Raw genomic sequence first — 22,408 nt, forward strand, 5'->3', positions numbered from 1 at the left:
TGCTGGTGGGGACGTGGAGCAGGGCTGGGAGTGACTCCAGGAAGCATGTGGCCATGTGGACAGAGAGGTCGAGGCCAAGGGGTGCTGGTCAGAGAGAGGTGGTCACTGTATGACCCTGGAACAGAGACAAAGAGGAGGAGAAGGGGGGGGGAGAGAGAGAGAGAGAGAGAGAGAGAGAGAGAGAGAGAGAGAGAGAGAGAGAAGGCTACAGAGACAGAAGGAGAGAGAGAGAGAAAGGGGGAGACAGAGAGAGGGAGACAGAGATAAGGAGAGAGGGAGGGAGAGACTGAGAGGGGAGACAGAGAGGGAGACAGACAGAGATAGGGAGCGTGGGGCAGATGGACAAGCTCCCAAATCTCAGCACAGAGGGAGCTGACCAGCTCTTTCCAGGGTTGTCCCACTGGACCGTGTCATTCTGCAGAGCTGAGCCAGGGCCCAGTTCAATTAGCCACCTCTGCTGGTCTTGGCTGAGGAGGTGGGGGGAGGACAGTGAAGGAGCTGAGTGGTATGACACCAATGCCCTCCTGCCTTGGCACCGGGAAGGAAAGTACCCCTCAATCTTAGACCTTGAGCTCCAGCCTTCCACCCTCCCTCTCCTGCAGGCTCCCACAAGACAGCAGCCCCAGAGCCTCTAATCCGTTTGGCTCAACATCGGAAAGATGAGGGAATGGCCAGTGTTGGTGCAGGACCAGCAGGCAGGCAGGCAGGTGCTGGGGGTGCCCTCTGCGTGAAACAGGTCCGTGGGGGAGCCCCTCCATGGCCCTCCCTGACCTTCTGTGCTCGAAAATGAAAGAGCCTGAGTCAGAATCAAAAGAGCCCTGTGGGGTCCACACTGGGCTGCTGACCACAGGTCGGTGGTTCAAACCCACTAGCCACACCACTGCGAAAGGTGGGTCTGCTGTCCCCGCAAGGTTCACAGGAACTCTGCCTGCAAGCAGGGTGACTGTGGGTTTACAGAACCAGGCAGAGCAGGTCTGCCCGCAGGCAGCATGACTGTGGATTTACAGAACCAGGCAAAGCAGGTCTGCCCGCAGGCAGCGTGACTGTGGGTTTACAGAACCAGGCAGAGCAGGTCTGCCTGCAGGCATCATGACTGTTGGTGTGAAGGGCTCATTGGCAGTGGGCTTTCCCCTAGCCCTCTGCCCCGGTTCCTGGTCTCTGTGACCATTCTCAGGGTCCTTGGGTCTGGCTCAGGGTGAGTAGGCCCTGGGAGCAGAGGGTGGGCGGGTAAACTGTGGGGTGGGATCATGCCTGCCACAGCCAGGCTTCCATAATTGGCTGCCAACCCCTGGCCCAGGGTACTGCTTGCTGTCTTCCCCCCACACCCCGGCCATCGTCCCAGATCCAACCCTGCCCAGTGGTCCTGGGGTGACCCAGTCACCATGATCCTCTGCCCTGACTGAGGAGACAGCCATGTGATCCGTGAGATGCCACTTGGCATGGCTGTCCGAGGGCTGCCTTCCTGGTCAGCAGAAGGCTCTCAGAACCAGTGCCTCCCACCCTGCGGTGTGGGGTCTCCACATCCTCTTCCACAGGTACATGTTCTGGCCCCCAGGGCCTTCTGAGTCCACCACTCCCCCCTTGGGGCCAGTAAGCACCAGGGGCCGGGGTGCGACGGGGGTCCCTACTGCAGAGCAGCCAGGCTCAGTCTCCAGCCCCCCAGGGGAGAAGCCGCGTTGCCCGCCGTGGCCTCCGCAGGAAGCCGCACTTAATTGAGGATGTAGCTATTCATTTTCTCCCTCACGGGGTCCAGACCATGAAATATTCATTGTCTTCTGCACAGAGCAAACCGCTGGCGACATCCTCCCACAAGGGTGGGGGTGGGGGACATGAGCGGCCAGCTTGGGCAGAGTCAGGCACTGTGAGCAGAGCCAGGCTGAGGATAGAGGATGGGAGCTGTCAGGATCGGAGGTGAGGTGCCCTGGGGGTGCCCAGGACAGCAGAGTGGCACAACTTCCCTTGAGCCAAGGGTCGAGGCCAGGCTGGCCTCAGATGGATTCAGGCAGATTCAGTTGCAAAGTGGTGAAGGTGGTGCTAGAACCACATGTGTGCAAGCATGGACACGTGTGCACATCTGTGTGGCTGCGTGCCCGAATGTGTCTGCATGTGTGTGAACAGGGGTGTGCACATGTGTGAGTGCAGGCATGTTCCCGTGATGGCATGCACATGTGTGTTCACCAGATGAAGCCCACAGGAAAAGACGATGTCAGAGCTGTGAGGGAGATCGTAGGGCCTCTGGGTGCCCGCAAATCACAAGGATTGCTCTGCCCGTGCCCATGGGCTCTGCTCTGGCCCCTCTCCTATAAGCAGCGCAGTACAGCTTCTGCTGTGATTCCACACATCTCCAATCAGACCCCAGCTTCCCAAAGATCAGAAGTTTTACCAGGCAGGTGCCCAGCAGGGAGTTGGACCTGTCCCCAAGACACCCCTGTCCCCCTACCTCAAGCTGCAGAATCCCTCATGCTGGGCCCCCGAGCCTGGCACTTTGACTCTGAGCCAGTGGTAAGGGCATGCCCCATTACATCATGCCTGGGGAGGGGCAGGTGCCTGGGCACCAGACACATCCTCCTAGCACCTCCAGTGCTGATGCCAATTGCAAAGCCAGACAGACACAAGGTAAGACATCTGACCAGCTGTGATCCCCCATGCCCTGACTGGCCCCCAACACGTCCCACCCCCTTCCACCCTGACCTCTCTAGGCCCCATGAAAGGCCATGATATCGTCTCAAGCTTCTGTATCCCTCACCCCACATGTGGCTCTCGGGGCCAGTTCATGAGTTCACTGGGCTTCAGATGGGGGTGTGCAAGCTGTTCAGGAAGCTGCCCTCCCCGTTTAGAAGCAGTGCGTCGAAGAGGCCAGCACAGATGGACAGAGGGATAGAGCAGAGGTGGCCCTGTCCATGGCATCATGGACGAGTGCAGGTCCCGGTCACTCCGGACAGCTACCAAGAGTTCTTGGGGACTCAACCCATCCGCCTTGCCCTTCAGCATGGCCACGCAAAAGAAGACCCTCACCACTGGCCGGCATCCCTCCCTTGGGCAGGGGCCTAACGGATCTCTCTGTGGGCACAGAGTCGGCCACTCCCCGGGCACCCGCCACGCCAGGAGCTGGAAACCCAAGTGCCCAGGGCGTGGGTGGGGTGGGGTTGGTGAGCTCAACCCTCTCCGAGCTCAGGACTGGAGCCGAGTAGACATGGGGCAGCGAGGCTGAGCGAGGCCTGCTCTGAGCAAATGCACTGCCCTCCTGCTCCGCCGGGGCGTCACCGTGGGGCGCTGGAAGAGACAGTGAGCCTGAGGCCGGCTCCAGAGGCGGCTGAGGCCAGGCGTGGGCAGAGCTGTGGGCTGTCAACTCCCTCTGGAGAAACTGGTCTCCCTGGGCACAGTCCCAGGTTGGCAACAATCCTCTTTCTGACACTGACACACCCTATGCATTACATGGAGGTGGTTTGTTTTTATCTTTGTCCAGGTAAAAAGCAGGTTTTATAATGTCTCCAAGGTAATTTTGTCTTGGGTCCCCTTTGCCCTGGATGCTAGAAAAACCCTGGGCTGAACCAAAAGACAATTGTTGACTCTCGACTCCCGCTGCCAGCCTCACCTCGCGCCCGGAAGGGGCCTGGCCATCTGCAGTCCTGCGAGCAGACCTAAGGGGTCCCTGGAGGACACCGCTTGGTGGGAACACAGCCCGGGCACTTCCCCAAAGGGACCCCCGCACAGGACGGGCAGTCAGTCAGTGACCTCCACTGACCTTCAGGGTCCCCAGGAGCAGAACCCCAGGTGTGGTGGGCCTGCCTAGCCACCACAAGAGGCGACACGTGTCAGGCAACAGGGCCCCCTGAAGCACGACGGTCCACAGGGCTCAGCAGGGTACACAGAAGGCGGGGGGACTGAGTGCCCATCCAGGATGCCTGGCTGAGGCAGGAGATGATGGGCAACGCCTGGGGGTCCTATGTGGGAGGGCCAGGCTTGGAGGAGGCTGGTGGTGGGAGGCAGATCGGCCGGAGCCCACAGGGTGTCTCCATCTCGGGGTTCATTAAGCAAGAGACGGGGCCTGCACTTGAGATGGAGGCTCTGCCAGTGAAACCCGGGCTTAGCCAGTGCTCCTGACAAATGCCATTAATTTGCTTTTTAATTGTGCCGTAAACGATTACTTAGGAGCCTGGAATGACCCTTTTTTAATTTTCTATGTATTAATATTTAATCTCCACTGAGTACAAAATCATTTGTGCAACCACGCGGGGGCCAAGGAGATAAAAATCAATAACCAGCCGCACTCAGTCTGCTCGCCACGCCACCTTCCCTGCGTGCCTCTGCAGACGCTCCAGGCCAGCTGCCTCCTCAATGGGGACCCCTGGGAAGGCGGGGGAGCACACTGGCAGGGAGCTCCCAGGATGCAAGCCCCGCCAGGCCCCTCCGTGCTCACACAGCCCCAGCCGTAAGCACCCAGGTCTCTGGCCCAGTAGCACCCATGCCTATGCCAGGATGGTCCCTGCACCCCTGCGCCCCAATCCCCTCGGCTCCCTGCAGCAAGTCCATGGGAGCTCCCCCTGCTGCAGAGGGGCCCACCCAGGTAAGAACACCCTGCTTCCTTCCCTGAGGTGGTCAGATCAGGACCCACACAGGCTGGGTGCAGTCCCTTCTCCTGGTGCTCAGGCCCGGGGTGGGGGGGGCACCTGCCTCCACGGAGCCAGAGCTGTGAGGGTGGGAGGGACCCTGCCCTGTCACGTCCATTGGCCCACAGCTCCTCCTCCTCCTCAGGGCAGTCAGTCCTCCTCCTCTTCCTCCTCCTCCTTCTCCTCCTCCTCCTTCCATGGCATGATTGAGCCCACAGCGGCCACACTGGGCCTCCCTGACCACATGTGCCTGCTGCAGGAGGTGGTCATTATCGGAGGACAGTCCAGTCCAGCAGGTGCAAAAGCCTTGGACATCGGCTGGCCTAGAAACAAGGCCTAGTGCAGCCCTAACCCCAAGCCCCCCCTGGGCCCTGTGGGGAGTCAGCATTGCTTCTGCTGCAAGGGACTGTGGTGACCAGACCTTTTGAGGAACAAGAACAAAGATGACCTGCCTGACTCTGGTGGCCTTCGTCCATGAAGCCCAGCAGAAAGCCCAGGACAGGCCCCGAAGCCAGCCAGGGGTTGACCACAGGCGGAGGCAGCCGGATCCACAAACGGATCAGAGAGAAATGAGTGCCACTCAGGGAGCTCAGGGCCCACCAGGCCGGATGGGGTGGGCAACTCCCGGGTGTGGCTGCGCAGAGTTCTACACAGGAAGGAAAGCTTCGCATCATACAAGGAAAGACAGGCAATGTGGCCTCTGTCAGAAAGAAAAACGGTGTGCCTGCTGGACACTGTTAAGAGAAGAGGCCAGCCACAGACATGTCAGCTAGCGGCGCGTGGCTGGAGTCTACAAGGAACGGCCACTACCCACAAGGAAGACCACACCACGAAAAACACGAGCCTCTTCAGAAAGCCAGGGCAGATGTGCGCATGTGCATGTGGAGGAGACCCAACATCGTGTGACCCACACTGCCCAGGGCCAGGCGGACTGACCACACAACCGCTGGCAGAGCCCGTCCCCACACACACCCCTGGGACCTGTAAAGTGGTCAGCCACTCCGGACAGGCAACAGCTGGACAGTTGCTGATACACTTGCCACGGGCACAGGGCATGGAGCATTGCCTGGTCCTGCGTTGTCCCCACGCCCAGCAACAGATGGCACCCGGGAGGCCACAGGGTTTTCAGATGACAGGCCCTTCTCCCCAGTCTGCCCTAACCTGATCGCGGCACCGAGCAGCTCAGCTGCTTCGTGTGAGTTTCTAGGAAGAAATCTTGATGGGGACAGTCTCGTCTTTCTCCTGAGGAACAACCAGTGGGTTTGAACTGCCAACTTTTGCTTAGTAGACCTGTGCTGATGCCAGAGCTCCATGAGGGCTCCTTAACTGGAGGGGAGGCCTCCACCCTGAACCCTTGCCGCCTCCACTCATGAACTCCGCACCACCCAGAGGGCCAGCTCCCACGTGCAACGTGAAGGTGTCCACAGAAGCAGGTGAGCGTCAATGCCTGGGCAGCAGGAATGGGCAACCACGTTGTGTCCATCAGTGGGAGGCGGGGAGCGACTGTGGGCACACCATCACGGCACACAGGCACACACCACGGCACACGTAAACACGCTCCAGCACAGAAAGCTAGTGTGACTCCACCGTGTGACAACTGGAGGGCCAACAGAGGGCTCTGGGACCGGTCGTCCAGGCCAGCCCCCTCAGTGGGCATCTGGCAGGCACCGCCCCCACCCAGTCCTCACACCTTGACCATCACCCACTCCCACAAAGCTGGTGCTATAATTCTCCCTCCTTACCAGGTTGCCCCTACCTGTGTCTCCCACCTCAACTTCCCTGCTTAAGCAGCCCACCCGGCCCAGCCGACCCCAAGTGCTCTAGGATGGACAGAGCCACTGTTCTGCACACTGGCCGCCACCCCCACCCACAGCCCTGAACTGGTGTGCCTCACACACAGGGCCTTGCTGCCCCTGGAGGCCAGAAGGAGAAGGACACCCAACGTCTGCCCAGCCCTGGAGGAGCATAGAAGGATGTCCCTTCTCCTCCCTGAGGGTGTCCAGAACTCCTGCCCATCTCCTGAATGCCCACACCCATGAGTGTAAAGTGGCCAGTGGGGTGGTCAGGACTAGGGCACTGCCCTGGGGGGTGCTTGGAAGTTCTGGGCAGCAAAGTGCGCAGAGTTCCCCATGTGGAGGTGGGGAAGGCGCCCGCAGGACCAGACAGCTGGCTCTGCTCATGGGGCATTAGAAAGAGTGGAACAATGGGGGGAGGGGGGCAGGCATGGGACCCGAGCTCTGCCTGCGGGTGTGGGGGCAAAGGGGAGTGCGCGGTTCTCTGAGATCAACAGGGGCTGAGGCCACCCCTGGTGGCTCCAAGTGCAGGCAGGTGAGCTGGCCATGACCTCACTCAGGGTGGGGCGGGGAGCACCCACCAGGAGTCCAGTCTTGAGGGGCCTCAGATCACTCACTTTAGACCTGTCACATTGGGGGTGGGGGCCTGGAGCAGCTCTGAATGCTCCCTCCCTATGGCCTCTCCCTCCCACGCGGCGGGATGGCATCCTGTGCTCCTAGGGCCACCGTACCTGATTGTCCGGACAGACTCCGATGACCTCCTCCGCAGACCGGAAAGTGGAACCCAGCCACCTCTTGGGGTCGCCCCCCCAAGCCCTGCTCCAGCCCTGTGACTCCAGAGTCATAAGTAAACGGCTGTGTGAGCACCAGGTTTGGGGTGTTTGAGAAGCAGGAGCTGAGGCACCTCAAGGCTGGTCTCCTGGATGGTCCTGTTACAGACCCTGTCGGGTCCACCACCACCTCGTTTCAGGAGCTGGGTCCCCATACCTGGGGGCCGCCCGCCTCCCACCCCGCCCTCTGCCGGGGCCGCCACTGCCTGCCTGATGACAACAGGGACTCTGAGGAACTGACTGGCTCCCAGCAGGTGCCCACAGCAGCCTAGCTTCTGATTGCCCCAAACTGGGGTCACCCAGACAGGAAGGGGCCACGGTACTTCAATAGGTGGTAGCCTAGACGGCAGGGCGGGGTACACTGTTCAGACTGGGGTGTGTGTGCACTGTTCAGGCCAGGGGTGGGGGTGCACTGTTCAGATGCTGCTCAAGAACAGAGCCGGTGTATAAAGGCGCCCCCTGCTCGCTTTGGAGCAGACCCCTTGTAGAATGGGCAGAGTGCTCCAGATCTTTGGTTTACTGAAGATTTCGGGGGTGGGGAGGGAACATAGGTGAATAGGACCCCCCAGGCATCTTCAGGGCAGAGACACGGTTCTGTGTGAAGATGTGTACCTGTCAAAGCAGAAGTTGGTCACACAGTGAACCCTCATCTCTGTCCTCCAGTGGGAGCACCTTACAGACAGACAGCAGGCAGGGAGCGGGAGCGTGCTGGTGGCAGGGATGCCCGAGTGTAAGCTGTCTGCACAATCCCGCTGCCAGCTGTAAACTGCTCACAGACACAAAGTCTGTCATCAAACAAAGGAGGGAATGGCAGCAATGACAAGAACGGGCCCTGATGAGGGGGTGGGGAGATATGCCTCTAAGAGTGGTCAGGGATTCCCCCTCCTCTGCTTCTGATGGGAGAGTGGCACCCGGGGGTACTGAGAGACTGCTTGGTCTCTGCTCTGCGCCCCCCATGCCTCCATCACCGAGGGCAGGTGAGCACCAGCTGGAGTGCTCCCAAGGGGGTCCTTCACCTCCTCTACCACAGAGACCCTTGGATCCAGTGTGGCAGCCCCGTTGCAGAAAGGCCTTGGAACCAGGACTGCTTGGGGACCACGTGAGGTCTCCCTGAAGCCGGGAGCTGAGTTCATTCCCTACGGTGGCCACGAGGTGGCAGTATGTGGCTGAAAACCCAGCCCTGTCGGAAAACTTCCCAGACCTCTGGCTTAAGGGCAGAGATGCCCATTGGCTTCTCACTCTCAGACCTGGTGGTGCCCCAGGGGGGAGCTTCCCTCGGGCTGCTTGGTATCCTGGGGGCCAGGTGGCTCCTACCAGGCTCTTAGTTACCTGGCCATGCACCAGGCCTGCAGGGCATGTTCAGACACCTAGTGCTCAGGTTGGGCCCCTACACACCCTGGGTGGGCTCAGGCCAGGCTTGATCCATGCCCTGGGCTGAGACCCAAAGCCTTCACCCCTTCAATTCCTTTATGTGTACTGATACCACAGCCACAGAGACCCCCCATCACCACCACCCCTCAGTGGCTCAGTGGCCCACACCCAGCATGTCCACAGGGCCTGTCCTTCCATCAACATGGAGGTCCAGGAACAAGACAGAAGTCACTTCCAGGTCTGCCAGCTCTCCCCCAGGGCAGCATCTACCCTGGAAACTATGCCTCCCCTTGGCTTCAGCTTTGCTGGGCTCCACCCACCTGTCCATGCAGGGGCTTCTGGCTCAGGTCCAGGACTGGTGACCATTCCCAACCCCTGCCTATCAGGAGCACCCCTCTTTCATCTGCCCGGCTCCTCTCCCCAGACACCTGCCCCATGGTCTTGAAACTGAGAAGGAGCGCAGTGGATTGGGTTGGTGCCTGAGAGGACAGGATTTGGGGGCCGAGGAAACAATTTCAGCTTCGCTGGGAAACGGCGAGGTACGGGAGAATGGAGACCCCTGATTCACGCCCCCAGCCCAGCGGGCCTGCCACGCAGCTCCCAGGGCTTGAAGGATGCTGCTCAGCTTACCAAGGTCTTGGGGCGAGGGCAGCAATCCGTCTCCGTGCACCCTCGAGCCCTCCGTATGGGCGTCTCTCACTGCGCCCTCGGTCTGTGGCGCTGGAAGCGTACGCGGGGGGCCAGTGGAACCAGGTTGGGACAGAGACGGCCACCAGGTCCCCTCTGATTGGATGGCCGCTAAGTCCCAGCGGGCACCACTGCTGCTTAAAACCAAGGCGGGGGCAGTGGGACCGGGAGTCAGCTCCCGGCCCAGCTTGTGCGCGGCGGAGGCGGCGACAAGGCGGGGACCCGGAGCGCGGGGCCGCGGACTCAGAGCGACTGCGCCCGGCGGCGCGGCCATGGCCGAGCTGAAGTCACCGCCCGCGGACGCATTCTGCGCGCTCAGCCACGGTCACGCGGGCCTCGCCTTCGGGGCGGGGCGGGGACCCGAGACGGCCCGCGGCTACCGCGCGCCGGAGCTGGGGGGCGAGCTACCTGCGACGCCCGCGCCTCGGGCCGAGAGCAGCGGCGAGCAGAGCGGCGACGAGGAGGATGTGCCCGGGCGGCCGCGGCGGCAGCGACGCGGGCCCGGGGAGGCGGACGAGCGACGGCGGCCCCGCGAGCAGCGCTCGCTGCGGCTGAGCATCAACGCCCGCGAGCGGCGGCGCATGCACGACCTGAACGACGCGCTGGACGGGCTGCGCGCTGTCATCCCCTACGCGCACAGCCCCTCGGTGCGCAAGCTCTCCAAGATCGCCACGCTGCTGCTGGCCAAGAACTACATCCTCATGCAGGCGCAGGCCCTGGACGAGATGCGGCGCCTCGTGGGCTTCCTCCACCAGGGCCAGGGCCTGGCCGCGCCCGTGGCCGCCGCGCCGCCGGCGCCCTTCGCGCAGGCGGCCGTGTACCCCTTCTCGGCGGGAGCCACGCTGGGACCGCGCCCGGACAAGTGCGCCGCCTTCCCTGGGACGCCCTCGGCGCTCTGCAAACACTGCAGCGACAAGCCCTGAGCGCCCTCCCCCCCCCCCCCGCCCGCCGGGCCTCCCCTCCGATCCTCGCCCTGCCCCTCCGGGAGATGGTGCTGGACCTCTTTCTAGCGGAGGCGGAAGGGAGCTGGGGACACCGGGCCTCTGGTACCTGCCGCCCCGGTGGCGGGTCGCAGCGCCCTCAGGACGTTCTCCCAACGACCCTGGAGGAAGGGAACGCCGTCGCAGCAGCCTGGGACGGAGTAGAAGCGGGCACTGCTCGCCGGGAGCGGCCGGCCACGCTGTCCAGGGAACGCGCGTGGCGGGTCTCAAGGTCTCCGCGGGAATAGGACTAGGGTGACTCTGCGTCCGGGATCTGGGGGACACGCGCCGTTGGACGGGTGACTGGGCCCCTTTGGGGCCCTTTGGCCAAACTTCCGGGTCTTTTGCCTGCTGGGCGTGTCCCTGGGACGCAATCTTGGTCCCCTCGCCACGGTGGTCTCCGCGGCCTGGGCAGCCCCTGCATCCGGCAGGGGCGCTGGTGGCCTCCCAGGGCGACAGCTCCGCGTGTTTCCTCGCCCTCCTGCAGTGTGGGAAACCGCAGCTCCGGAAACCGCGGGCCCTGGGCAGACCTAGCGCGCCCTGCCCCATCGGGCGGCGGGAGCAGGGCCCGGGGCAGGGGGCGGCCGGCAAAGCCCCCTCCGCCGCCCCGCAGTTCCTGAGGTGAGTAGCCACCCGCCCGTGTGGGAGGGTCGGCGGGCCGCTACTCCCGTGGGGACACAGCCCGCCCGCCCGCCCCCTGGGAACGTTGTGTCTGGGCGGTGGAGGATATAACACAGTTTCTCGGCGTCCTTAACGCGACGCTAAAGCGGGAGTACAGTCGGCCAGAAGGCCCTTTTGTATTTGCAAAGCGAAGCGTGCAGTTAAGCCTTACCCACGAAGCTGTGCTTACGGCCGGAGGTAAACCACCCTCTTCGCACCTCCTTCTCCCTCTGGCCCACAGACCCGGCGGCCACGGGACCAAAGGCCCGGCCGGAGCCCCTTGGGAGCCTGGGCAGCGGGGTTTAGCCCCAGGTCCCTTCCAAGGTCCCTTATGAGTGTTGAGTCAGAGGACGCGGTATCCCTCCCTGCCTGGCACGGAGACCCGTCGGCCGGTGCGCTCCGTCCCCTGCTCACGGCGGTTTCCTCTCCATTTCCAGATCCATGTCCACGGCCCGGATGGTCCAGTCCCGCAGCCGCAGGCGCCACACGTCCGGGGAAATCTCTGCCCGCGAGAACGGAGAAAGGAAGGGACCTCGCTCGCTGCCCGCAGCCATGGGTGGGAAAGCACTTGTAAAAAGAACTGCCAACCTAATCCGAAATCCTTCCAAGAACTTGCTTCGAATAAAAGTTGATCGGCTATTTTCAGCTTTGTACAGTGATTTCTTCTGACGGGAACCAGCATGCCCCTCGGGGTCGGAGCTGGACTCTCATAGCTCGCCACCCCACCCCCACTCCTGAGACTTGGGGTCTCTTTCTCTGCTTAAAGTACAAAGCCGTCCAGTCTGTCCCCAGAGATGCCCCTCCCCTTGGGCGTGGCTTCTTCTTGGAGAGACCCTCCCACCACAGACCCTCCCCTCCCCTTGCCTCCTCCCCCTAGGCTACTTGGAATGAACAGCGGGCAGGGACCACCGGGATGTTTCTCCCAAGGTTTGCGTTGCGGCGCTGTGGTGGGGTCTGCCTGTAGGAGGGATGGGCTAAGGAGAAAGACATGGCTTCTCACTCAGACTTGCGCCAGCTCTCTCTGACCCCCCTTGCAGCTGCTTCTTGGCACACTCTGCCAGGGCTGGGAGGACTTGACCCTGGAATGGACACACACCTCCCCTTCCTTAAACCAGCACCCTCTAACTCCAGCACCCAGCCATCCCCCCTCCCCCACTGCCACACATGCACTGGAGGGATTAAGCCGAGCTTCCCAGCCTGCTTTTTCCTCCCTCACTTGGTCTTCACACCCATGGGTGCCCTGGGACCAGCCTCACTGTGGACCTGCCAAGCAACCTCTGCAGGGGCTGCCAGCTCCTGGCCCTGCATCCATGGGCCTGTCTTTCCATTCTTGCTCCTAACAGGCAGAAATGGCCACCGATCAGGGCCAGTACCCAGCCTTGCCCCCCCTCCCAGCATCTCTGCTAGTGACCAGCTGGGGCCAGGCAGGACTTCATTTCTACCAGGAAGAGGGTGGCCATGCATCCCCAGAGTACCTGCCTGCATGTATTAGTCAGCCTCACCCACCCTTGGACCTGGTAGCCTCTGGGGTGGAGCCGGTTCCAGGGTAGACCAGCACAGTGACAGCCCCGGATCCACCCTGGCTTCTCTCCCATCCCAGGTTGCCGGGCCACCTGAGGGCCTCTCACCTGGAGCCCTGGAGCCAGCTTCTCTGAGTGTGATCACTTGTAAGAACTTCTTGTTGGGATCCTTGATCCTGGACCCTGTCCTCATCTGCTGACCAGCGGTGTTGTCCTTCCCTACCCCCAACCCCGCCCCCACAATGGCCTTAGCCTGGCCATAATCCCCCTGAGGCCAGGCCCTGCTTTGGAGCAGCAGAGGCTACACAGCCAAAAGGGGGGCAGCACACCTTTCCAGCCAGTCTCGTCAGCAGCCAAGCTGGTGCCCCGCGCCTGCGCCCCGCTGAGCCCCGCTGCAGAGGGAGCTGCCTCGACTGACTCAGCCCTAGTCTCGAGGGATCCATAGGGCTTCTGTCCATAGCCCACCACCTGGCCACAAACCCTCTCCCCACTGGGCAGTCCCTCTGGTTTCCAGAACAACAGATGGGCACTGACCCTGAGGAACAGGGTCCTCCCCAGGGTGCCTGGACCTTCCCACCCACATGTGTGGGCCAGCAGGCAGGATGGACACAGACTTCTAACCATCTCCTTTTGCTCTTAACTTCGTCCCAAAGACTGTCTCTCCCCACCCCCCACCCCCGCAGGTGCACAGATGCTACTGGGGCCACTGGGCATCACTTCACCTTCCGATTCCACCCAGAGCACCTGGTACAAAGCTCACAGGGCGTTGGCCACGCCCCTTGCCTGCCCCCGCCCCCATGAGAGCAGAGCAGAGACAGCAGGGACTTCAGTTTCTTAAGGGGGGCAGGGAGGCACCCACCTCCATCCGACCAGAAAAGCCCTGGCCTGGGCCACGGGAGAGCATGGCAGTCGGAGCCTGAGCCCGCTCCTAAACCCAGGTTAATCCCTCCAAGTGATTACAGCAATTTCATAAAGTGAATTTGCTCATGATATGTCTCTAGTCTGTAATCACCGAGCATCCCATTTGGAGGGATGGGAGCAGAGGGATTTGTGGAGTATTGAATCATTTCTCCAACAATTGCCTCTGGCTTCAGTGCAGGCTGGAAGAACCCACGCCCGGCAAAGCCTGCTCCCCAGGTGAAGAGTGCTCCCCAACTGCAAACATGCGTGCAGGCGGCCAAACATGCGGTCATCTGCCAAGTGGTCTCTGAATTCTGATTTCCATGTGGGCCTTGTTGCCTGGGCCAAGGAGCACGTGAGGGACAGTGGGAGAGAGCTGTGGTGGGAGAGGCTAACCCACCAGCCCTGACGGGCCCTGGGAGCCAGGCGTCCAGCTGGGGGCAGGAGGGTTGCTGGCTTTGTCCTGCAGCCTCTGCCTGAGCACCCAGGAAGCCTCAGCTTCAGAAGGCAGGACAGACTGGTATGGACAGGGTCTGATCTCGCCAAGGGGCCACCTGGAACAAGGTGTCCACTCCTCCTAGGGCCAGGCTGTCTGCCGTGCTGTCAAAGCCATGAGCCCGCCGGGGCTGCTCCGCATGGCAGCCCTGATCCAGCCTGACACTTGTCTCCCCATCCACGAGACGCCCGGGCTCTCGTGAGGGACTCAGGGCCGTCTGGGGGGTTGGCCACAAACCCTGAGACACAGGCGGGTCTGTGATCTCTCCGAAGGCCACGGGGCATGTGACATGTTGGATCTGTATCACATCATGGTCACTCCACAACCCCTTGCTGAGCCGAGCCACAGTCACGTCCTCACGCTGATGACTGGGCACTGCACCAAAGCCATGGACTGAGCCGAGGCCCCCACAGCCCCCAGACACCTGTGTCCTAGGACTGTCCTCCCCCTGTGACAGCCACCTCACACCCTCTGACCGGACGAACGCCAGCCAGAGCCCTGGCTGTGAGCGTGTGTGGTGGTGCATGCAGATGGATGAGCACTGTGGAGGGTGCATGTGAGTGTACGAGCATACCCACACGCAAGTGTGTGTGTGTGAGTGTGAACACGAGCTGTGCGTGTGGACATGAGCATGAGCAGTAAGTGTGCATGCATGAACATGTGTGTGCTGCACGAGGGTTCCCTTTGGGTGCACGCACATATACGTGTGTGTGTGCGTGCGCGTGGATGTGTTCTGACAGAGTAGCCTTAAGCCACGCTCTCAAATGCAAACGAAAGGGACAGGGCGCCCCTTGAGGCAAGCCATAAAGCCCGAGTGACCTGCGGGTGGGCTGTGGTGGCGGGGTACTCGCCAGTTAGTTGGTAGCAGAGTGCCACGTGAGAGCCAGCTTACTGCTGGAGAAACCGCTGGCCCAGCTGGTGGGGAGCTGAACCCAGTCCTGCTGGCCAGTCACAGCCCCCACGGCAGTCTGTCCTCACCCTCAAATTCTCAAACCTCACAGGCAGACGGGGAAGTGTTTATTCTATAGCCGGACTGCAAATGAGTCCATCTCCTCCTCATACCAGGCAGACTGGGGGACACTGCCCAGAGTGCCCCAGGCTGCCTGGGGCATGCTCTATTCCCAAGGACACTGTCCCAGCTTTTGGTCCTCCCCCGTCCCATGCCCCAGCAGCTCTGTCATGCTGACAAATTCGTGCTCCTAAAACCAGCCCAGGGTGCAAGTGGCCTCGAGACCCTGGTCACTGGGTCTGCCCAACTCTGGTCTGTATCTTCCTGGGGAAGCTGCCTGGGCAGGAGGGGAAAGTCTGAATGGAAGAGGAACCAGGTGGACGTTACTGGGCTCTGCCCAAGAGGCGTGCCTGAACCCATGCATATGTGTGTGCATGTGTGCAAGTGTATGTGTGCATGTATGTGCACGTGTGCAGGTATGTACGTGTGTGTGCGCATGTGTCTGCATGTGCCGGTGTGTGTGATCATGTGTGCAGGTGTGTGTGAACATGTGCAGGGAAGTGTGTGTGTGCAGGTATGTGTGTGCATGTATCTTTGAGCATGTTTGTAGGTGTCTGTGTGTGTGCAGGTATATGTGTGCATGTGCCTGTACTGTGATCATGTGCGGTGAATACCTATTTGCACCTGCCTGTGAGTGTCCTTTCCTGTGTGATGTCATCTCCCGTGGGGTCAGTCCATGTCCACCTCCACAGTCACCACACTGAATCTCCCCCTGTTCCTCCCCCCAGATCTTCCTGTGTCTTCAACCTGGCCTGTCTCTGGTGGCCAGTGGGGACCCACTGCAGGATGAAGGACTCAGAGCAAGCAGGATGGCTGCGTATGGAGTCACCTAACAGGGCTGTCCTTAAGCCCTGCCTGTGACAGACAGCAGTGAGGCTGGGCCCTCCCCTGGGTCCTCAGCCCATGTGAATGTCTTGTTCAAGCCCTGCCCTGGGCACCTGAGTACCCAGCACAGGGTGGGCACCTGGGAGATCAGCGTGGACTCACCGCTACTGCTCGCGGGGTGCTGGGCAGTGCCGGGCTGAAATGTGAGTGCAGGCTGCTCGGGGCTCTCCCTCCACGCACAGACACCAAGCCACATGCAGAGGACAGTATGGCCGACTGACTCAGCTGGCCTCCTCCTGCCCCTGCTGGCTGCCCACAGAAAGCACAGCTGGACTGCCTCCAGAGAGCTGGGAGGGGAAACAGCCAGCCAGCTCCCGGGGAGCCAAGTGCTGCCTGTCCTCATGGGAAGCTTCAGGAAGGTGGGGATTAGAGGTTGGGTCAGGGGTGGGGATCCTGGGAGAGGTGGGGGTCAGGGTGCCCAGGGGCATCCTGGGGAGGTGGTCTAGGCTCTCCAGAGCCAGGGGAGACAAAGGCAGGAAAAGGATTGTGTGTGCCTTGGCTCCTGGGAGCCTGGGATCCGACCCAGAGCTCCTTTGGTGCCCTGGTGAGAGTCCTCACCACCTTGTCAGGCTCATCTCCCCATGAGGGCTCCCAGGAGTGAGGTCCAGGGAGAGGTCCCAGGAGAGGTCTGGCGGGTGGGCTCAGAACTGCCAGGGCCGTTGCTCGGTTCCAACAAGCACCCCCACCAGGCGCTTGCATGCTGCTTAAGAATGCTGAGTCTGAGTGCCTGGAGCCCCCGAATGTGCGGCCACCCCGCTGGGGTGTTGTGCCTAATTAATGCTGTGTCGGCGGCCACTGACAGATGAGGGAGACTCCGGAGCTTCGAGGACACCGACTTCACTGAGCAGCCTAGTTAGCGCACTGACAGAGAAGAATGCTCACCCCATGCACCCCCCCACCCACAGCTGGCCTTGCCCACAGCTGCTAGGTCTCCCCACCACACAGGCCCCAGGGCCCCCTGGGGAACAGGAGGACCAAAGAGCACAGGGTCTGTGCAGGGAACAGGTGAAGGTGTGCCATGCAGCCTCAGGGTGCAGCCTCAGCAGGGCTGGGCCAGCCCCTGCCATGACACACTGGGTGCAGATGGGCCTGCCTGCTGGGAGAGAGACAGACCTGCCTGAGCTGGAAGCCAAATCTGCACAGGTGATGCTGCTCATTACGGATGGATGGATGGATGGATGGATGGATGGATGGATGGATGGATGGATGGATGGATGGATGGCGGGGGCAGACAATCACAGCAAGGAGCAAGGAGCTGGGCCTGCCCGGTGGGAATGGGGCTGAGGGTTCAGGAGGCCTGAGGAGTGAGCTCGTATTACCTCATGGCTGCCACTAGGCCACAGGGACACAGCTCATGCCACCAGGGACCCACACTGGGGACCACAAATATGCCTGACCCACAGGGGCCTGAGCCTCTGCCTCTGTCTGGGGTTTGGGTTTTAAGGAGGCAGTGGTGGGATACACTGATGCCACCTGGGCTGCCCACCAGGTGGGAGGTTCAGGCCCAGACACAGCCCTGAGGGAAGGCCCAGCCGTCCACAGACTGAGTCCCTGAAAGCCCTGGGGAGGCCTGCTCTGCTCAGCCCACAGGGGCCAAAGGGGACTGGAAGGCACGGTGGCTTTAAGAGGTCCCAACCGACCGAGCCCAGTATGTCCGGACCGAGTAGTGTCCCAGCGGCAGGTGCAGCCTTGTGCTGAGAACACTTCCCTATCCAGGTATAACGGGTGCGTCAATCACACGGCCTGCGCGTGAAGGGGAGGAACACTTGCGGCACAGAGAGAGTCGAACTTGGGACAGGAAGCGGTGCCGAGACCCGCCCGCCCATCATCATGCGTCGGTGCAGATGTTGCCTCCTGGCAACAGTGTCCTCTGAGCCCCTGCTCCTGCTGCCCAGTGGAGACAGGACAGAGGCACAAGGGCAGTGCCTACGCAGGGTGCTAATGCGCTCCTCCTCAGGAGCCGGTCACTCCCTCGCAGGCAGTCACCGAGGCTGCCGCCGCTCCAACAGCCGAGGAGCAGGCTGCCTGGCTCGGTTGTACTGGGCTGCTAGCAGCGTTAGTCACGTAGAAGTCATGTACCACACAATGCAGTTATGGCAGTGACATCAGCTCCTGTCACCTTGAGAAGGGGTGGAGTCTAGCCTGTCAATCAGGTCACAGCCAATGGGGCCTCTGTGTGGGCATGGCCTTCTCCTGAGGATTCTGTTAACTCCGGTCTTTCTCCCTGGAGGCAGGACACACACTCTCTGCTTCATCTTCCTGCTGACAAGACACATGGAACCACGCTGATGGAGCCACGTGGAGACCCACACGAGTGCTCATATGCTTCCACCGCCACTGGATCCACAAGACTTTTCATCCACTGGCCTGTGATCTTCCTGCATTTGGTGTTGTTGCATGTGTTGCGTGAGTCTGAAGAGGAATTTCTAGACTGGTATGGGCTAATGTCAGACTGATGGACTGGATCTGGATGGGGCGGGATTTTAAAAAAAATCATTTTATTCGGGACTCACAATCCATACATACATCAATTGTATAAAGCACATTTGTACATTCATTGCCCTCCTCATTCTCAAAACATTTGCTCTCACCTAAGCCCCTGGCATCAGTTCCTCATTTCTTCCCCTCCCTCACAACCCCTGATAATTTATGAATTATTATTTTGTCATATCTTGCCCTGCCCGACGCTTCCCGTCACCCACTCTTCTGCTGTCCACCCCCCAGGGAGGAGGTCACATATAGATCATTGTAATCAGTTCCCCCTTTCCAACCCACCCTCCTTCCACCCTCCCAGTATCACCACTCTCACCACTGGTCCTAAAGGGATCATCCGCCCTGGATTCCCTGTGTTTCCAGTTCCTATCTGTACCAGTGTATATCCTCTGGTCTAGCCAGATTTGTAAGGTAGAATTAGGATCATGATAGTGGGGGAAGAGGAAGCATTTAGGAACTAGAGGAAAATTGCATGTTTCATCGCTGCTACATCGCATCCTGACTGGGTCATCTCCTCCTCAAGACCCTTCTGTAAGGGGATGTCCAGTGCCCTAGAAATGGGCTTTGGGTCTCCACTCCACATTCCCCACCTCATTCACTATGATAAGATTTTTTGTTCTGATGATGCCTGATACCTAATCCCTTCGACACCTCGTGATCACACAGGCTGGTGTGCTTCTTCCATGTGGGCTTTTTGCTTCTGCGCTAGATGGCCACTTGTTTACCTTCCAGCCTTTAAGACTCCAGGCGCTTTATCTTTTGATAGCCAGGCACCATCAGTTTCTACACCACATTTGCTTATTCACCCGCTTTGACTTCAGCAGTTGTATCGGGAAGGTGAGCATCATAGAATGCAATTTAATAGAAGAAAGTATTCTTACATTGAGGGAGTACTTGAGTGAAGACCCAATGTCCTTCTGCTACCTTAATACTAAACCTATAAATATATGCACATAGATCTATTTCCCCATCCTCATATATAAATATATCTGCATATGTACTTGCCTTTATTTAGACCTCTATAAATGCCTTTTGCCTCCTAGCTCTTTCCTCTGTTTACTTTGACTTTCCTCCTGTCCCACTATCATGCTCAGTCTTCATTTGGGTTTCAGCAATTCCTCTTGGTTTCATTGCCCTTGATCATGACCTACCAGGCCTCCTACACCTTCCTCACACCGATTTGAACCACTTGTTGTTCCCTTGTCCCTGGGTTTGTTAACACCACTTCCTTTCCCCTCACCTCCCCCTATCCCATGTACCCCCGAGACTGTCGGTCCTGTTGTTTTCTCCTCCAGATTGTTCATCCAGCCTATCTTATTTAGACAGACCTGCGGAGATAATAACACACACAAAAACAAGACAGAGCAAAACCAAGCAACAATATACAACAAAACAACAACAAACTAGTGACATAAAACAGAACAAAACACAAGAAAGAAAAGCTTGTTGTTAGTTCAAGGACTGTTTGTTGGCTTTTAGGAGTGTTTTCCAGTCCAGTCTGTTGGGACTCCACGCCCTGGCCCCAAAGTCCACCTTCAGCATTCCCTGGGGACCTCGCCGCTCCATTCCCTTGCTGTTCTGTTGCACCCACTTAGTGTTTTGCCTCGGTGTGGTAGGATCAGATCGGGGGCAATTCCCACACTGTGTCTCCGGTATTGTCCCCTGTAGGGCTATGGGCCAGTGAGGGATGGCCTGTCTCATAGTGGTGCCAGCCATGTGGCTCTCTCTGTGGACTGGCTGCTCTCATCAGGAACATTGTCCTCAAGGCCTGGTGGGCCAGGATGTGCTCCTCCTTCTCCTCCTCCCCCTTCATCTGCTCTCATGTGCTCCAATCAGATACGTCCCTCTCCTGGAACTGCAGATTCAATGCGATCCTTTGAAATAAATTATTCCGGGGGGGGGGGGGGAGGCAGGTGTCCACGTAGTTGTTGGGATTGGGGCCAGCCCCTCAGACCTCTCCACTGGTTCCCTCCTCCATGCCGGCATGTTGCATTCCCATCTTGGAGCAGTGGGTTGAAGTCTGGTCCCTCTTTCCCTGTGGAGATATAAACAATACCCTCCCCTTGGGTGGGTTAGTGCCCTGTGCCCCGCTACCGATTTCTTTTTTATTGTTCTTATTTTTTTTCCTTTCCCCACCTCATTTTTAGTTGTCTATCATATGTATTCCTGTATTTGGTCTGGTCCCTGCCATACTACCTGGTCCTCACCCCAGGAATGTTTGTATACTGTAGCTTTTTCCCTGTGCCCCTTTTGCATTTTTTTTTTAGGCTTACCTCAGTGGACTCATGTTGTACTTGTCCTTTTATGCTTGGCTTGCTTCAGTTAGCATGATTTCCTCCCGTTCTTCCCATGCAGATATGCTTCATACATTCATCACTGCTTTTTAGCGATGCGTAGTACTCCATTGTATGTATATACCACAGCTTTTTAATCCTCTCATCAGTTGATGGAAATTTGGGTTGCTTCCTGCTCCTTGCAATTGTGAACTGTGCCGCAATGAACATTGGAGCACAGATGTCTGGTCTTGGTTTCTTTCTTGCCTCTTCTGGGTATATGCCTACTAGGGGAATTGCTGGGTCTTATGGTAACTTGATTTCCATCTGTTTTAGGTATCGCCAGATTGAGTTCCATAGTGGCTGTACATACTTACAGGCCCACCAGCAGTGGATGAGAGTTCCTGTCTCCCCACAGCCCCTCCAACACTTGTTGCTTTCTGATTTTTTGAATTGGGCTACCTTTGAGGGTGTTAGGTGGTCTCTCATTGTTGTTTTAATTTGCATTTCTCTTATGGATAAAGATCGGGAACATTTTCTCATATGTTTGTTGGCCATTCGGATTTCTGCCCCTGTGAAACTTCTGTTCAAGTCCTTTGCCCACCTCTCAAGTGGGCTATTAGTTTTTTTCTTTTTGGAAGCTTGCAAAGTATTATAGATTTTAGTAATAAGACCATTGTCTGATGTGTCATTGCTAAAGATGTTTTCCCAGTCTGTGGACTCTCTTATTATTCTCTTGGTGAATTCTTTTGATGTACACAGGTGTTTTATCTTCAGTATATCCCATTTGTCAATTTGTGCCTCCTCTGTGTGTGTGTCCTTCCCTATTTCTGATAGCCTGTGTATTCCCTGCGCCAAAGTTCTCAAGTTAGTCCCAATTCCCTCACTGATGGCCCTAATAGTTTGGGGTTTAACTTCAAGGTCTGTGATCTACCTTGAGTTTATTCTTGTGCATGGAGTGAGATAAGGGCCTTGCTTCATTTTTCTGCAGGTAAATATCCATTTTCTCCAGCACCATTTGTTGAAGGGGCCATCTGCTTCCCATTTGATATTTTTTGGGCCCTTATCAAAGATCAGTTGTCTATGCTGATGATTTCCTTTTTGTGGGTTTTCTGTTCTTTTCCATTGGTCCGAGTATCTGTCGTTGTACCAATACCATGCAGTTTTGACAACTGTGGCTGTATAATATGTGCTAAGGTCAGGTAAAGCAAGCCCTCCCACTGCGTCCTTCTTTTTGAGGAGTTCTCTGCTAATTCTGGGCTTCTTCCCTCTCCATATGAAGTTGGTAATCAGCTTTTCCATTTCTTTGGAGAAAATGAGGGTAATTGTATCAGGATTGCATTAAACTTATATAGTGCCTTTGGCCGGACTGACATCTTAATTATATTGAGTTTTCTAATCCACGAGCATGGAATATTCTTCCATTTGTTGAGGTCGCTCTTGGTTTCTTGTAATAGTGTTCTATAGTTTTCCCTGTATAGATCTTTTGTTTTTTCAGTCAGGTATATCCCTAGATATTTCAATTTGTATTTGGCTATTGTGAAGGGTACCACCTTTTTGATCTCTTCTTCTGTGGTCTTATCTGATGTGTATGGCACTCTGATGGACATCTGTTTGTTGGTCTTGTATCCTGCCACTCTGCCAAACTCCTCTATTGCTTCCAGTACTCCCCTTGTGGAGCTTTTGGGATTTTCCATATGTAAAATCATGTCATCTTCAAATAATGGTAGTTTCACTTCTTCCTTCCCCAGTCGAATACCTTTGATGTCTCTTCTTTGCCTCATGCTGTTAGCTAAAACCACCAACACGATATTAAATAAGAGTGGGGACAAGGGGCATCCTTGTCTGGTCCCCTTTTTCAGTGGGATTGTGTTAGTCTTTTCTCCATTGACTGCCACGTT

The 22,408-nt window shown here is 58.2% G+C and overlaps 1 protein-coding gene across 1 annotated transcript; it reads left to right on the forward strand.

Annotated features, from left to right (window-relative positions):
* Positions 1-9,545: 9,545 nt before the first annotated feature.
* On the forward strand, positions 9,546-10,214 carry BHLHE23 (basic helix-loop-helix family member e23). Its single transcript, XM_075563924.1, has one exon. The coding sequence runs from the start codon at positions 9,564-9,566 to the stop codon at positions 10,212-10,214; it is 651 nt and encodes a 216-aa protein (XP_075420039.1). The 5' UTR covers positions 9,546-9,563.
* Positions 10,215-22,408: the final 12,194 nt, after the last annotated feature.

The sequence above is a fragment of the Tenrec ecaudatus genome, chromosome 12 (genome assembly GCF_050624435.1).
Source record: "Tenrec ecaudatus isolate mTenEca1 chromosome 12, mTenEca1.hap1, whole genome shotgun sequence".
Classification (NCBI taxonomy): Eukaryota; Metazoa; Chordata; class Mammalia; order Afrosoricida; family Tenrecidae; genus Tenrec; species Tenrec ecaudatus.

What these genes read in the sequence shown, in the direction of transcription:
- BHLHE23 (XM_075563924.1), top strand. Translation starts at nt 9,564, where the DNA reads ATGGCCGAGCTGAAGTCACCGCCCGCGGACGCATTCTGCGCGCTCAGC.